Source organism: Chiloscyllium plagiosum, unplaced genomic scaffold (genome assembly GCF_037043375.1).
Source record: "Chiloscyllium plagiosum isolate Xiang-an unplaced genomic scaffold, Cpla_swu_hap1 HiC_scaffold_3, whole genome shotgun sequence".
NCBI classification, from domain to species: Eukaryota; Metazoa; Chordata; class Chondrichthyes; order Orectolobiformes; family Hemiscylliidae; genus Chiloscyllium; species Chiloscyllium plagiosum.
The window spans coordinates 122,614,642-122,631,535 of NW_028270141.1; the positions used below are offsets into that span (position 1 = coordinate 122,614,642).

The following is a 16,894-nucleotide window of genomic DNA, read 5'->3' on the forward strand; positions in this document are numbered from 1 at the left end:
GTGCTGCTGCCTACTCTCCTGAACGAGGTGCCAACTTAACAGAGAACTCCGAACCCCAGAGGAGAGGCAGTGAATTAATTAACCGAATAATTAATTATCCGAATTAAATAGTGCCCACCCATCTTGATCAGATAATCGAGGTTCCTCTGTACTGGAAAGTGGGATTAGAGTAGATAGATGATTGATGACAAGGGTGGACACAACGGGCCAAAGGACTTTTATCCGTGCTGTAAAAAAGCTCAATGATACATCAGTGTAGTACAATATTCATCCTCGACACCAGAATCAGACAGTGGTGGGCACTTAAAAACTTACGTTGTTCTCCTGAAGTCTTTCTGCAGAGTTGGGTATTCAGGCATCTTGCGGATGTCTTCCCAATCTTTATCTTGCAAAAAAAAAACAAAAATGTGCCAAGGTCATATGCATGCAATATTTGCAAAACAGATTATTCCCTTCAACTTCCACAACTGTCTGTGAAACATGCTCCAAACTGGGGCAGTTTGAATCATATTGGTGCTCAAGTAGGAGTTACTTTTGGTTCTACTACATTGTAACCTCGTCAGCTGAAAACTCTGGAACTTGGAAACACATGTCTTGAATTTTTTCAGCTAGCCTCATAAATTTTAATCATCATTCGTGACATTGGCAGCAATTCAATGACTGACTGAATTATTGTCTTGAGTGAGAGAAAGGAACAGTCACATGGCTTAGTTCTGACATGTTTCTACTCCTGTCTGCCTGTTGGACAGGCTCCTTGGCCCAGGCTAATTGCAACTTGACAGGAATGGGCAATTTAATCAAAAGTGGGAGAGGTAGGCTTGTTAATATTATGTGTGGTGTGGAGTGTGGCGGTGAATACTATGTGCCGCTTGTGTATATGTTTAGGAAGGAGGGGCTAATTACTATGTGTGTGGAATGAAACTATTACTGTGTTCATTAAAATGGGACCATATTAGCAAATAGCTTGGGAAGCACTGACATAGATGAAAAAGATTGGGTAAAACCTGAGAGAACTGCAAATTTGTATTATGAATGTATTGATATTTACAAGTTTTAGGAAAACTTTTATAAAGAAGAATATTACTTAATTGTTGACTATATTCAATTTTATTTCAAATACCTGATCATTAGCACAAACGCCACATTTTCAAATGAATGCATATGAAAATGGACACTTTTCTGATATTGTAGAATCAGGTTAGAATGGAGATAAGAAATAGTGATTAAAAGAAGTCATTTGCGGAAGCTGTTTGTAGTCCCCCTAACAGTAAGTAGGCAGTTGGATAGAGTATACATCATGAAATATGGGGGCTTGCATGAAAGATGCTGCAATAATCATGGATAGCTTTAACCTTCGCATCAATTTGATTAATTAGGCTGGCAACAGTAGCTTGAAGATGAGTGCTTAAAAGGTATTTTAAATGCTTCATAGAGCAATATTGTCTGTGTTCCACAAAGGATTGGGGTTGGTTTGAACTTCAAAATGTGTAAGGAGATCACATAGTAAAGTAATTGTAGGTAATAATAGTCATAAAATGATAGAATTTCACACTTAGTTGAGAGCGAGAGACGTAGGTCTGTTATTAAAGTGTCAAATTTAAAGGCAATTAAAATAGTATGAGAAGGCAAGAGTTGATTAATGTTTTAGGGTAAATGGGTAAAAGTTAAGACTGTGGAGAAGTAGTAGTGGCAGCCATTCAGCGAGATTTTTCACAACTCTCAAAAACATCCCATTGTGGAAGAAAGATTTTCCCAAAAAGTGGCACAATCTGTGACTAGCTGAGGTAGTTTGGGGGGGGGGGGGCCTGGGGTTTTCCAAAGTGAAAGAACAGGCTTACAATGCTGTGAAGGTTAATAGTAGGACAGAAGATTCAGAAAGTTTTAGAAATCACCAAAGATTATCTTTAAAATCTTTTTTTAAGGAAAGAATTTGGACTATTAGAGAAACTTTAAGAAATATAAAAAGTAGACAATGAATTCTTCTGTAACAATATAAAAAGGAGAAAAGTAGTTAAAAGAAGTATTGGACCCTCACCGGGGTGGTGGGGTGGAGGGGCGATGTGGTAAGCAGAATTGGGAGAACTTGTGCTGGCAAACTAGGGAACAACACAGTTTGAACAAATATTTTGTATGACTTATAGTGGCAAACAAGAAAAGCATTCCAAAACTAGCTGAAAATCAACAGGCAAAAGGGCTGAGAAACTTAGAGTAAATACTAAAGAAAAAGTAACAGAATACTAAATGAGACTTGGAGCTGACAAGTGCTCTGGAGCTGATGGGCTATATTCTAGGTTTTTATAAGAAGTATAAAGATAGTGGATATATGGTTGTAATCTTCAAAGATCTCCTAGGACAAGATTTTCTGGATGATGCAATACAATATCCTGCTTCGAGTGGCCAAAGAATCAGCAGCAACCTCATGCCAGTGATACATTTAATGCTCCAACAACAATAAAGTGCCATGTAAAAGGTTACTACAAACATAAAAATATATGAAATTGGGGTTCCATATTAGCATGGATAAATGACTGGCTAACTGAGCCATTTTCAGATTGGCAAATTATAACTAGACATCTACTTACAACTGGGTTCAACTATTTATGGTTTAAATTGTGGAAGGGCATATAATTTTTCAATTTAAAGAAATGGTTACAAATTGAGAATTTTAAGAGAAGCTTAACATTCTTTGGTTTTCACCTCTTAGTTTTGAAATCCTATTATTTACATTCTAAGCATTCCATGCTGACTGATATAATGATAAACACACTTTGCATTCTTCTGGAGGATGCTGTGTTTGCATATTAATGCACTCAAATACAAGATCCTGGGTTATTCACCTCGCAAGTATGCATTGCACCACCAAAACTACTTTGGAGCCTTAAAGGCACTAGTAACATCCAATTCCTCACCCACTATATTACACTGCGGACTGGTTCTTGAATGACCTTATCCAGATAATTATTAAAGTGAAGAGCAATTGTCCAAATACTGATGCCTATAGGAATCAACCAGTAGCTAATTCCATGCAGAACCACTACTATTATTACAGCCCTCTGCATTTGAGAATGAAATTACGCTTTGTCCATCCTAGAGTCTGCCCTCCATTCCATAGAATTCAGCTTTGTTAATTAGTCTAACCATCAATGCCAAACACTGGAAGAGAAATCAGACAAAATAAAATTTTAATCGAACAAGAGCAGCAGCAAATATGAGTGAAACTACATGTTGACAAGAAATTGAAGACAGCTTTCTCCTTTGTTAGTAATCGTGATAGTAAATGGTTCTTATTCTTGGTAAAGGAAGGAAAAGAATTTCAATTAAAAAAAATTCTGGCTGAGAAGTATGATGGCATTCTTAATCCATTGACCATTTTCGTTCAGATTCAAACAGACTAAAGATCATCAGCTGCCTATTAACTATTAAACATATCGCTCTTATCCTGAGAACAAACTCGAAAAGTAGGATTTTTCATTTTAGAGTTAATGTATGGTGCTGGATGTGTTATATAGGTCATCACTTCCACCGTGGCCTGGAATGAGTTTCCTGCTCGATTAACTGTTTTTCAGATCATTACACATCCACGTGAGTTGTTTTAAGAACTGAACAAAGAAACATTTAAGGCATATGGGCAGGATGTTCTAATCCACACTAGGAACTACTGGGATTAGGGGGTCAGGGACCATATTCCCCTATTTTCTTTGTTTCTACTTGAAGGCAATCACTGCAAGCCTGCAGCGTTGCTGGGACTAGAGTTAATTGACTTCATCCACCAACCCAGTGGCAATGTCTCTGAGCAAGTAGAAAGTGGCCCTAAGGTTCAGTGACAACTTGCTGGAACTTACGCTCTGAAAGAAAGGTGGTTATCCTCCCCAAGAATGGCAGCTGGAAGCCAGTTCATCAGACCTGAGCAGTCTGGACCAAAGCTACAGCACAGGTCAGTACCAGTGGTACAGATTCATTGCAGGAAGAGAATAAATTATTTCATACACTCTGTGAGGATAAGTGACACCATCTACTTTCCCAAGGTCACAGTGGTAGGGTCATCACACAGCTGAGACTGCATAGGCTTGTCACATCAGATGATTAGTTGCAAGCCTCAGCACCCAAAATGATGATGTGCACTGAAAGACTGGTCAGCGTTCTAACATTTCCTGGGCAGTTTGCTTCCTAATTTCTGGAAAAGGCCAGGATCTGACATGGCTATGTACATTCATAAAGAAAAAAAAAATGCACTCATTGCCACCATACTCAATCTTTCTCTTTCTTTATTTGCAGGCTAGAATAGCCTACAACAGGAGGAAGAGGACTCAAACTTGATAAGGGGTGCTCAATATTCAGATTCTCATCTTTTTTGAAGAACAGGCCACAGAGCTGGCAGAGACAACCATGGCCATTCCTGTCCTAATTTCACAAGTTGGCAATGAGAAACATTACAGTCTATTCTTCTCAGATGTGCAGCTTATGTCACACATCAGTCTATATAAGGGACTGTGTACCTTCACCAACCAATTCTTTCTCTACTCCTCTACAGATACGAGTTACCATAAGCACAAGACACCACAATGTCCTGGTAGCAGCACCATGACCATCACAGATGTATGTGATATCTCAGAGGGTATACCAGCAAAACATTCACCTGCACCTGCCACCGTCGGAGAAACATTCACTTCCGCCATCTACAGTACACATGGGGCCATTCTCTGGAGAGCACATCATTGATACACATACACAGCCAGTGCAGTAAGTAACATTGAGGTTTCTGACATTCAGAGGACTGTTGAAGTACTCTGTACCATGCAGGAGACATGCTTCTGTTGTTGGCCATAAGCAGCATGGGGAACAGAAACAGGCAGGGGAACCTTTGGCAGTTGCACTATTGTAATGTGTTGTTCCATCTCATTCTGAGCTGAAAATGTGTTGCTGGAAAAGCGCAGCAGGTCAGGAATGAAGAAGGGCTTATGCCCGAAACGTTGATTCTCCTGTTCCTTGAATGCTGCCTGACCTGCTGCGCTTTTCCAGCAACACATTTTCAGCTCTGATTTCCAGCATCTGCAGTCCTCACTTTCTCCCTGTTCCATCTCATTGTACAGCAAGGTGCTAAACTGCTTGCCTAGAGAGACACAAGTGAAGATTTTTCTCCATCAGGTGATGCTGATCTTCTATCGATACATCTTTTATTGTCTCACATCATCAGTAACGCATGCACCTAATCTTTGTCCTCATGACCTAGCCCATAATAGACCTGACCTTCACAGACTGCACTCAGGGGCCCTAATACTGACTTTGTCTGATGAGGTCAGGAGGAAGACACTCCATCTATATTTATGACATTTCACAAACATGTTTTTTGTAAGTGATGGAGAAATATGATCAGGCTCAGCAGGTTACAGGAATAAAAGAAGCTTTTTCTGACTTGGGTATCTATAGCCAAGTCAAACATTGTCACTATATGAGGTAGGCAATGTATAACTGAAATGGGAAGGATTCCATGCTTTATGGGCAGAATAAAAGAAAAGTGCTTGAATTAGTACAGTCCATAACTGCAGAAGCACAGAGACTGAGGATGTTCAGCATTTGCACTTGTACAGTCAAAGAGTATAAAAGAGTGAGAGAATAAATTCACTACTGGCAGTCATGATGTAGGAGAACTGGGGAGTACTCTCTGGGTTGGGTGTTCCCAATGCTGCTTTTCCTTCTCCTAGCTAAGGCTCATAATTATATTTTCCTCTAAAAGACCCTATTGTTGGGAGTATGCATTGTAATGCAGTTACAGTAGTTGCAATTAGTACAAAGCCTAGGTTTGTGTACACAGTTTGGCGCTTCCAGAGAGAGCGCCATACTAGCACATGATATTAGAAAGTAGCTTTTATCTAAAACAACGATGTTCAATTAATGAAGTCTGTCATAAAGTAACAGTCGTGCTACATTGCCAGGCAATGATCATTTAAAATAAGCATTGCCCCATAACATTCTGTGGTATCGCCATCACTGAATCCCCCTTATCAACATCCTGAGGATTATCAGTGACCAGAAACTAAACTGGACTAGCTATACAAATACATGGCCGCAAGAGCATGTGAAAGGCTAAGAATACTTCAGGAAGCAAATAACTTCCTGAGTGCCCAAAGCCTGTCCACTATCTGCAAAATACAAGTCAAGAATGTGATGGAACACTCCCCTTTTGCCTGGATGAGTGCAATTCCAACAACACTCAAGAAGCTTGACATCATGCAGAACAAAGTAGCCTGCTACTAGATTGGCACTATGTCCACAAATATTTATTCCTTCAATGACCAACACTCAGTAGCTGCACTATGTACCATTTACAAGATGCACTGCAGAAATTCAACAAAGCTCTTTCAATAGCATATTCCAAAACAAGCAGCAGTTACATGGGACCACCAACTGCAAGATTCCTCCAAAAACCACTCATTACCCGACTTTAATATATGTTTCTGCTCCTTCACTGTCATTGGGTCAAAATCCTGGAAATCCCTCCCTTTCTCCACTGTCAGGGTACCTACACCAGCTCAAAAAGGCAGCTCACCACCATCTCCTCAAGGGCAATTAGGAATGGGCCATAAATGGTGGCCCAGCAACAAGAGCTAAAGGGATCAAAGAATATGGATGAAAAGTGGGAACAGGCTACTGATTTGGATTATCAGCCATAACCATAATGATTCGGAGATGCCGGTGTTGGACTGGGGTGTACAAAGTTAAAAATCGCACACCAGGCTATAGTCCAACAGGTTTAATTGGAAGTACTAGCTTTAGGAAAGCTGCTCCTTCATCAGATGATCACCTGATAAAGGAGCAGTGCTCTGAAAGCTAGTGCTTCCGATTAAACCTGCTGGACTATAACCTGGTGTTGTGTGATTTTTAACTTTTTAACCATAATGAATGGTGAAACAGCTCAAAGGGCTGAATGGTCTACTTCTGCTCTTAATTTCTGATACTAACCCCTGGATGGACAGTGCCAGAGTCTCACTCTACCAACTCTTCATCCCCTCTACAGTGTGCTCTTTAATTTGAGCCACAAACTACCATTGTGTATGCAGTAACATGGTCTTCCATCACAAGCACTCTGCTCTTAGTTAACTCGGACTCTACCATGCCCTACAGCAACAGTCTACCTCCTTCTTTTAACCACAGGGCCTTTAATATGACCCCTGGCCATAGCCTGCTGTCCTCTCCTTGAATACTTCAACTGCATTTGGAGAGTTTACATCACAAGTCAATGCAAAGTTCATTTACAGCTATAGGACAAAGCAGCAAATACTTTGCCCAGCGTCCAGAATGAAATGAAGATTGCCAGGTTCATGCCTGTTACATGTACCCAGGTAACTGAGGCAATGACTTTCTTGACTGGGTACAAGTTAATTCAGAAGGCTGACTTAATTTTAGTGAATGTGGTTTTAATGAGCTGTTAATCTATGAAGGTCAATCAGGAAGGTCAACCTGCCTTTTGAGTTCAGGGATCCTAATTGCTAAAATTTATCCTAATGACGTAATCTGATTGTTTTGACCCTCATATAATTAACTTCATCTTCTCGATTCCTCAGAGATCAGCTTTTTTTTTGGGTTCAACAAATCAGTCAGGGAGAGTTGTGAATTATGTTTAACCGTGTAAACACAACTGGGTGTGCAGAGGTCAGTCTCCCAGAGCTGTAACTAAAATAGCTACAATTTTAAAATATCTTAAAATGACTTCAATACAAAGAAAGAAGATCCGTGTATTGTGTAAGGCATATTCTCACTTTTGTACTTTGTAACGAATGTTTATTTATTTTTGCTGATAAAACAGCTGACAATGGGGTTACTGTAGCCTGAAATGGGAGTGAAACTTTATCCCATAGTACATGTAAAAGACTGCTATTTTCTAGATGCCATTTTTGTAAATCAAACTGTTACAATGCTTCATAGGAATGTTTTAATTTAACTTTTATCAGAACAGTCTTATTGATAATCAAATTGTTTTATTGTTTATAAACAGATCAATGTTTTTTTGCACACAGACAGAACAGTGACCTTCCATTTTAAAAAGAAACAAGAGGGTGTTTTTTTTTGGTTGAAATGCATAACCTTATTGAAACACTGTGGAAATAACATTAATGTTGCAATTGACAGAACACTGTAAAATCCTCACATCCTCAACCTTCGTGTTGATGCAGCTTTAACCCTAGCCTGCAAGGATATTTAAGTAAAAATTAATCTGCTACTTGATTCCAGGACTAGAAAAATAAATAATGAAGAAAGATTGGATAAGCTGGGATCATTCTCCTTCGGTGGTGGTGGAAGATTTGATTTACAGAATTAAGTGGGGCCTAGAAAAAGGGCAGAAAATTACCTATTTATTTCAGACAAGGACAATGACTAACAGTCATAGATTCAAAGTGATCGGCAGAAACATTAGAGGTGATACAATGGAAATTGCTTTCACTCAGAGGTTGATAGGGATCTGGCACCCACTACCTGAAAGGTTATGGCTATGGACCAAATGCTTGGATTAGGCTCGGTGGCTCATTTTTCAGGCAGCGTAATACACAAGAATGTAAGAAAAAGGTTAAAAATCACACAACACCAGGTTATAGTCCAACAGGTTTATTTGAAAGTGCATGCTTTTAGAGTGCTTCTCCAGCACCACACTCTCGAATCTAATCTCCAGCATTTGCCCTTTTAGACCATAACCCTAGTGTTGTGTGATTTTTAACTTTGTCCACCCGAGTTCGATACCGGCACCTCACATTATAAGAAAAAGGAGCAAGGGAAGGCCTGTTGGCCCCTGAAGTCTGTCCTGTTATTCAACAAGATCATAATGATATGCTGCAGGCCTCAACTCTTTTCTTGTGCCAGCTTATCGTAGTCCTGAACTCCCCAATATTTCAAAAGTCTATCTACATCCTTTTTGAATACTCATAGTGATCTAACCTCCACTATTTCCTGGGGTATTCACTACCCTCGAGGGAAAGAAATTTCTTTGCTTCTCAGTTTTAAATGAGTGTCCTCCTATTCTGAAACTATGTCCCACAGTTTGAGATTCCCTCACTATTGGAATCATGTTCTCAACATCTATTCTGTGAAGCCCTCTCAGAATCTTTTGCTTCAATAATATCACCTCTCATACTTTTAAACACTATTGAATACCCCTCACCTTTTTAATCATTTTCATCCCAGGAATCTAATGATTCTCTTCTGAACTGCCTCCAATGCTGGTATATCAATTTTTAAATACAGAAACCAAAACAGTGCTCCAGGTGTAGCATCACCAACACCCTAAATAGTTATAACAAGACCTCTCTGTTTTTAAAACACCAGCCCCCTAGCAATAAAGGCCAAAATTCCATTTGCCTTCTCAGTTACTTACTGTACCTGCATGTTAGCGTTTTACGCTTTATGTACAAGAATACCCAAATCCCTTTTTTCATTCCCTCTTGGATTGTGAGCATTATTGGCTGGCCAGCATTTATTGCCCATCCCTATCTACTCATGAGAAGGTGGAGTGAGCTGCCTTCTTGAACGACTGCAGTCCACGTGCTGTTGGTAGACCCACAATGCCCTTACGAAGGGAATTCATTGCAGGATTTTGACCCAGCAACAATGAAGGAACAACAACATATTTCCAAGTCAGGGTGTGCAGACTTTGGCATAAAAAGGGCAACTAATATTTAAATGATGAGAGACTCCAAAGTTCATGATATCACACTTTCCTCCAACTGCCAAGTTTTGTCCCCATTCTCAACCTAAATTCCCTTGTAGATTCCTTAAATCCTAATCACAACATGCCCTCCGATCTATTCTACTGTCCTACAATGTGTCCATCCTGAGTTAAGTGGTCTCATACTGTGCCATAATTCTGTTTTGATTCAATATATACATATAATTAACTCATATCCCTATTCCATCTTACAGTGAGAGGTTGGATTTGTGTTCACATTTAGATGAGTTTAAATGACATAAAATATCATATAGAAAGGTTAATCTAAAATCAAATGACTTTGTCAGACATATTAATTTATAAATCTTTGATATCTAAATAGTTTTGTATTACTTCATAATGATATATTTATTCAATAATATATTACAGCATTGAATATGCCTTCTTTTAGAACGTCCAATTATTAATCAGTGTGGGTTTCACTTCAATGGAATAACATTAAAGCTTTATTATAAACTACACCAAGCCTATAGACATCAACAAGTCAAACTCACCAGCCGGAAATCCCATAACACTGAAAATACGATCCAATTGATCATGGTGAAAGGGATTACTTGTTTTGATATCTTCCTGGCGACAATGAAAAATAGGTTCTGATGTTAAAAGTTCTGCAAAAATGCATCCAATTGCCCAGATATCTAAAATAAAAAGATGAGAGATAAAATGAGACAGAAAAGTACAATGTTAAATTCATTATCCATGATATGCTTATTTTATCACTGTTCTATTGTGGTGTAAGTTTTCAAATAATTCTGTTCAAAAGGAGTTCTACAGGAAACAATTAACATATCTTTTGGCTTTATGACAGCGGGAAAGAAAATAATATATCGTATCTTTCTCAGCTCCTTGATAAATGTGGCGATTCAAGATGTTGGCTGAAAAGGTCAAAATTGTCTCATCATTCTTGATATTTCAGGACCAAATGGCACCATCATGGGCTGGTATTTGCAAAATAATAAATGTGTAGAAATTTTGAAAATATCAATGTGTTATCGTGACCATTTCAAAAAGACAAAATAATTAAATAGGTTTAAGATTTTGAGATGTAAAGCATCTTCGTGTCCTGTCAATCACACAGATCAGTGTGTTAAAGTGGAATATTTAATGTAAAATAAATTAGAAGAGCAGGATAAGGTTTAAACTGTTAAAAGGTAAATTTAGGACTGATCAAGAAAATCGTCTCACATTGGGGATTCTGGTAAATCAAACTATCGATGATCATATAAAATGTTCTTCAAATCTCAACCTTTTAATTGATTTCTATCTTTAGATTGATTCATGAAATCAAGGGATTTTCAGATGGAGTAGTAAAGTTGGGAAATTTGGAATCATTTATGATGCTTCTATTGGAGGCTAGATTTTGCCCTGGGCAGAGGAAACCAGATTCTGGGATTCCCCTCCCAGTCTCGTTGTGCAGTATTTTTAAGGATATAGTATAACGGGGTAAACCCAGATGCAACAATTACGACATTGACAGCTCCATTGCAGATTTCCGAATCTGCAGTGGTGGTGATTTCAAAACCCCCCACAATTTTCATGGAGCAAGGCAGATTTTTGAAGGCTTTTAAAGGGGAAGTAGTTCATACCAGCGCGGAGGTGTTGTGAAACCTCATGAAAACCTGTTCTGGAATCAGAGACTTTTTCACAGATAGGTTTAAGCATATTGCCAACTTCATATGTCATAATATAATGCAACCTGATAAGTTTAATATCATGATTGATGATAGGGCTTTATTCAGAAAAGGTCAGTGTCCACCAAATTAATCAGCAAAATGGTGAACCATGGGATATTCTGTTCAGAGATCGGGGACCTTTTCACAGTTAGGTTTAAATGGTATTGCTAACTTCACATATCATAAATGTTATTTTAATGCAATGATTCATTATAGAACTTTGTTTATAAAACATAAATTACCATTAAATTGACTGGCAATATGAAAATGGAGAAGTCTTCAGATGAATAACATTAATTTATCCAGTAAATATAGTGCTCTTCAGCACGAAGTGTATTGAGAGTCAGCTCTGTATGCAAATTGTACCCTGCGCTTTGATCTTTTCAGCTGCAGCACTTCAAAAACTTTAAGGCATTCTGTTTGAAGGTATTGTTGACACAGTTATGCAAGGCAATCTAATTATAAAATGCTTGGCTGAGCTCCAAATTTCCTTAATAGATTCAGTGCAGCAGAGTTTATTGATGCAGACATCAAGGAAACTGAGCTCTGGATAGATTTACAAGTTGATGAGCTCTTAGTTATTTTTTGTTGAATTGTTATTTGTTCATTTTGACAGTTTTATGACAAACTAATTAGGATTAAGTTTTTTTTCCTCAAATGGCGTTTGAATGACTATTCCCTTACTTTGGCAGTTTCTGGAATATCTCAAAAACTTCCCAAATGATATCACAGGATTCATGAGCTCTATTCAAAATGGCTACTGGTCATTGGGTATGTGGAGTACGAATGTGGCAATAAGTGAGTAGCAATGAGGCGATGTGGGGCCGGGGGTTAGCGGAGGGAATGGCAGTGAAAGAGTGAGAGCTACAATTGTTAGCATTCATGTCCAGAATTTAGTACATGCTAGCAAATGGTTGAAGACCTTTTACTCTACCTTCCTAGGTGTCCAGTTATTTCTGTTCCTGATGTGGTGGCGGTCCTGACTCCATCCCATCCCCACCATCCCACACAGAAAATTTCCCAATTCACAATTCCTGTCTCAAGCACAGAATTTCAAGGATAAAAAATTAAGTCAAATTCAAAAGTTTACTAGATGTAATTTATTTTGTGAGATACACATCCTAATTGAGACCAATCTTGTTTCATATATCTTTACCACCTGTGAGTTTTCTAAGTTGTAATCATCAATGAGAATTTTCAGCATTCTTTGCTCTCTACTCAGATATCAAGCAACAATCTGGTTAAGATCACAGTATTCCAGACAACTGGGGATCAACTGGTGACAAAAAGTCTGAAAACAAACCTTCCAGCTCAATGAGCAAACTTATATCCAAACTTACATTATTTTGCAAAAACAAGATTTATATGACTTAGTTACATACTGGTACTTGCTAAATCAACATTTAAATCAATGTTTTAAAACTTTGACAACAGTTGAGATCACAATGAAGCAGCAAATAACAAATTCTTCTACCACTGGTGCCTGAGACATTAGCTGGTGTTCAATACTTTCTACAGGAGCCAAATCAGCACAAACATCATTCCACAAACAACTATGAATTCATTGATTAGTTTGGATTGGAATGTAGGCCAGAAAATGGGAAAACTTCTCTGTATTACGCCATTGATGCTCACCTGACAGTGTAGATGAAATATTTGTTTATTGTCTCAGCCGAAGTTTTATTTTACATAAAAAGGTTTTATTTTCAAAGATTGAGTGTTTAATCACAGAATTGTTACAGCACAGGAGGAGGACAATTACCCTATCATTAACTAAAAATAGTTAATCAAAGGAAGAACAGGTCACTGCTCAAACATTTTCTGATGACATTAATACATATCTCCAGTCACCATGACTAGAATCTTAAATTTTCTCACTAAGGGCCAATTTAGTCGAGATTCATGAAGGGTTTCTCTCCATGATGTCTGGTGAATTACCTTGCACTATCATTCTAAATGTGCCTCATTATCTAACTACCCCTCCCCATGGCATCTGTCATCCAATGTTGGCCTAATTCTACTACTCACCACACCCAGAAGAACTTGCAAATGCCAGGATACCCCAAAATAAAGTTATAGAGATGTACAGCATGGAAACAGACCCTTTGGTTCAACTCGTACATGCCAACCAGATAGCCTAACTTAATCTAGCGCCATCTGCCAGCACGTGGCCCATATCTCCCTCAACCCATCCTATTCATATACCCATCCAGATGCCTTTTAAATGTTGTAATTGTACCAACCTCCATCACTTCCTCTGGCAGCTCAATCCAAACAGGCATCACTCTCTGTGTGAAAAAGCTGCCCCTTAGGTCCCTTTTGAATCTTCCCCCTCTCACCTTAAACCTATGCCCTCTAGTTCTGGATTCCCCTACTGTGGGGAAGAGACCTTGTCCATTTACCCTATCCATATCCCTCATGACTTTATAAGCCTCTATAAGGTCACCCCTCAGCCTCTGACACTCCAGGGAAAACAGCCCTACCCTCTTCAGCCTCTCCCTGTAGTTCAAATCCTTAAACCCTGGTAACATCCTTGCAAATCTTTTCTGAACTCTTTCAAGTTTCATAACATCCTTCATATAGCAGGGATTCCAGAATTGCACATAGTATCCCAAAAGTGATCTAACCAATGTCCTGTACAGCTGCAACATGACCTCCCAACCCCTATACACAATGCACGAGCCAATACAGGCAAGCATACAAATGCCTTCCTCATTATCCTGTCCAGCTGCGATTCCACATTCAAGGAATTATGAACCAGCACTCCAAAGTCTCTTTGCTCAGCAACATTCCCCAGGACCTTATAATTAAGTGTATAAATCCTGTCTTGATTTGCCTTTCCAAAATGCAGCACCTCAAATTTATCTAAATTAAACTCCATCAGCCACTCCTCGACCCGTTCGCCCATCTAATCAAGATCCTATTGTGTCTGAAGTAATTTTCTCCACTGTCCACTACATGTCCAATTTTGGTATCATCTGCAAACCTTCTAACCATATCTTCCATGCTCACATTCGAATAATTGATATAAATGACGAATGGACCATCATCCCTGGTGTCCCTGTCCAAGGCCTGTCTCCAAGGCTGTTGAGCTCTTGGACAATTTTCATAAGTCCAAGGCTGTCCTGCACCTTTTCTGAAATTTGGTCTGGATATGGCTGATAAAGGAAAAATTGGTACTTCACTTTGCAAACATGCACATGGAAATCCTGATGGTTATTGTGATGCAGGGGAAGGGCTTTCTCTTATCCCAGGACTGGAAGAGGATGCCCTGTCATCAGATCCTGCCAGTCTAAGTAAAGTTGCCACCTGAGTATGTGCCATCTCGGCTGCCTGGAGGAACAAGCAACATCTGCTGCAATAGCTTCACTTGCTCTTTCGCATCAACCCCAATCCATGTCCTTCTAACCTTGCATAGGCTCTGTTCTGCCTACTTACTCACTCAGGTCACCTTACCAGCAACAGAACTAAAAGCTATACCAGCCACATGTATCTCATTCAATCCCTCTTTTTTTTCTCATTCCAGGAGAAAATAACATACAATAAGACTGAAAAAGCCAAGATGGGTTTTGCGCTGCTGCATGCCATTCAGCTCATCAGTCCCTGTGAGGAGAGGAGTCTGTACCCGACCACTCTTAATAGCTGACTGACTGTGCCCAAACTCTGAGTTGACAGTGGAGGCTACCCTTGATTATATAAGTGAGAAGCAATTTTAGAAAAGGATGGAGATTTAACCCCAATAGGCCTTTTTGAGACGTTCTAACCTATCACTTCCCAAAAAAATTTCTAAAAACTGATTCTCAATTTAGGGCAACATTGTTACCCCCCAGCATTAATTGCTTGTTCCTACATCCCCATCTAAAAACTAGGGGTGAGTCATGTTCCTGAACAACTGTAGTGTTCAAGTGCCAAGGTACTTCTACGTTCTCTTGGATACGGTGTTCCAGAACTGTGACTCAGAGATATGGAGAAATGGAATTTTTCTGCCCAATTTAGGGTTGGGTGTGACTTAGAGGGAAGCATGCATGTATGAACATGTAAATTAGGAACAGAAGTAGGTTATTTGTCTGTTCAAGTCTGTTCTGCCATTCAGTAAGATCTGATAAGATTTGAATTTCATAATCCCATGTAGTCCCAAACACCCTCAATTCAATTACCTCAAAGATATATCCACCTCCATTGGCTTTTGAGGCATAGAGTAAATTCTCCTTATATCTGTCCTAAAACAGTGCCTCAAACTTTAAAATAGTACTCAAACATTTACAAGAGCCAAACATCATTTCCACATAGACCTTGTCAAACCATTCAAGACCTTGTATACTTCAATTAAGTCTTCTAAACTCCAGAGAAAACAAACTATTGATTCTACATATCAATCTGGAAGACCTAGTCTGAAATTTGTCCAATGCACTTACGTCTTTTTTTAAAATAAGAAGACCAAAAACAAGACGTAGTCACACCATTTCCATGTTTTAAGCATGACCCCATTATTTTCATGTATGCATCCTCTCAGTATTAAAAAAAATTAAATTAGCATTGGTCATTACTTGGATCTGCATACTAACCTTTCGCACTAGAATCCTTAGATCCCCTAATACTTCAGATTTCTACACTGGTTCTTCATTTAGGTAATCCTGTGTCTTCTTCCCCTTTCAAAGTAAACGGTGGCTCAGTGGTTAGCACTGCTGCCTCACAGCATCAGGGATCCGGGTTCAATTCCAGCCTCGGGCAACTGTCTGCTGGAGTTTGCACATTCTCCCCACGTCTGTGTGGGTTTCCTCCAGGTGCTCTGGTTTCCTCCCACAGTCCAAAAGATGTGCAGGTCAGGTGACTTGGCCATGCTAAACTGCCCATAGTGTTAGGTGCATTAGTCAGAGGAAATGGGTCTGAATGGGTTACTCTTCAGAGGGTTAGTGTGGACTTGTTGGGCTGTAGGGGCTGTTTCCACACTGTAGGAAATCTAAACAATTTCACATTTTCCAAAATTATACTCCATTTTTAAGATTTTTGTCCACTCAATCTATTCATACGTATTTCTGTAAGATTTTTATGTCCTCTTCACAATATATTTTTCTACCAATCTTTGTGGTTATTTGCAAATGTAGCTATTTTGTCTCATTTCTTATTTTCAATTTTAAGCTTTTCACCATCTAAAAAGTACTGTCAACATTCTTAGGGTCTAAAATGGATGACCTCAAACTTTCTTATGCTGAACTTCATGTCTTACAATTTTGCCCATTTTCATCAACAATGGCCTTTTTCTGAACTGGAAGGGGACTAATGTCCTGGGTGGAAGGTTTGCTCGAGTGGTTCAGGAGGGTTTAAACTAGTATGGCGGGGGGGGGGTGGGAACCCGAGCTATATACCAGTGGTGAGAGTTGATGGAGATGAGGCAATAGCAAGAGGTAGCGCAGCCAGTGGGAAGGAATTTCCTAGGAAAGAACCAAGGGATCGGTTAAAGTGTGTTTGCTTTAATGCAAGGAGTATCAGGAATAAAAGTGATGAG

General features: G+C 39.2%; 1 protein-coding gene across 7 annotated transcripts in view; it reads right to left on the bottom strand.

Annotated features, from left to right (window-relative positions):
* Positions 1 to 16,894, bottom strand: part of cdk19 (cyclin dependent kinase 19) — a 388,472-nt gene that overhangs the window by 280,549 nt on the left and 91,029 nt on the right. For 6 of the 7 annotated variants that reach the window (XR_015754380.1, XR_015754379.1, XR_015754381.1 and 3 more), the window contains 2 exons: positions 10,210 to 10,353; positions 316 to 385 (listed from right to left, as the gene is read on the bottom strand). Coding sequence is in view for 4 of the 7 variants with exons in the window: in XM_087983086.1 (XP_087839212.1) it covers positions 316 to 385; positions 10,210 to 10,353 (214 nt within the window). In the remaining 3 variants the exon portion in view is untranslated. The remainder of the gene's footprint in view (positions 1 to 315; positions 386 to 10,209; positions 10,354 to 16,894) is intronic. The other variant, XM_087983083.1, reaches the window with a different exon arrangement.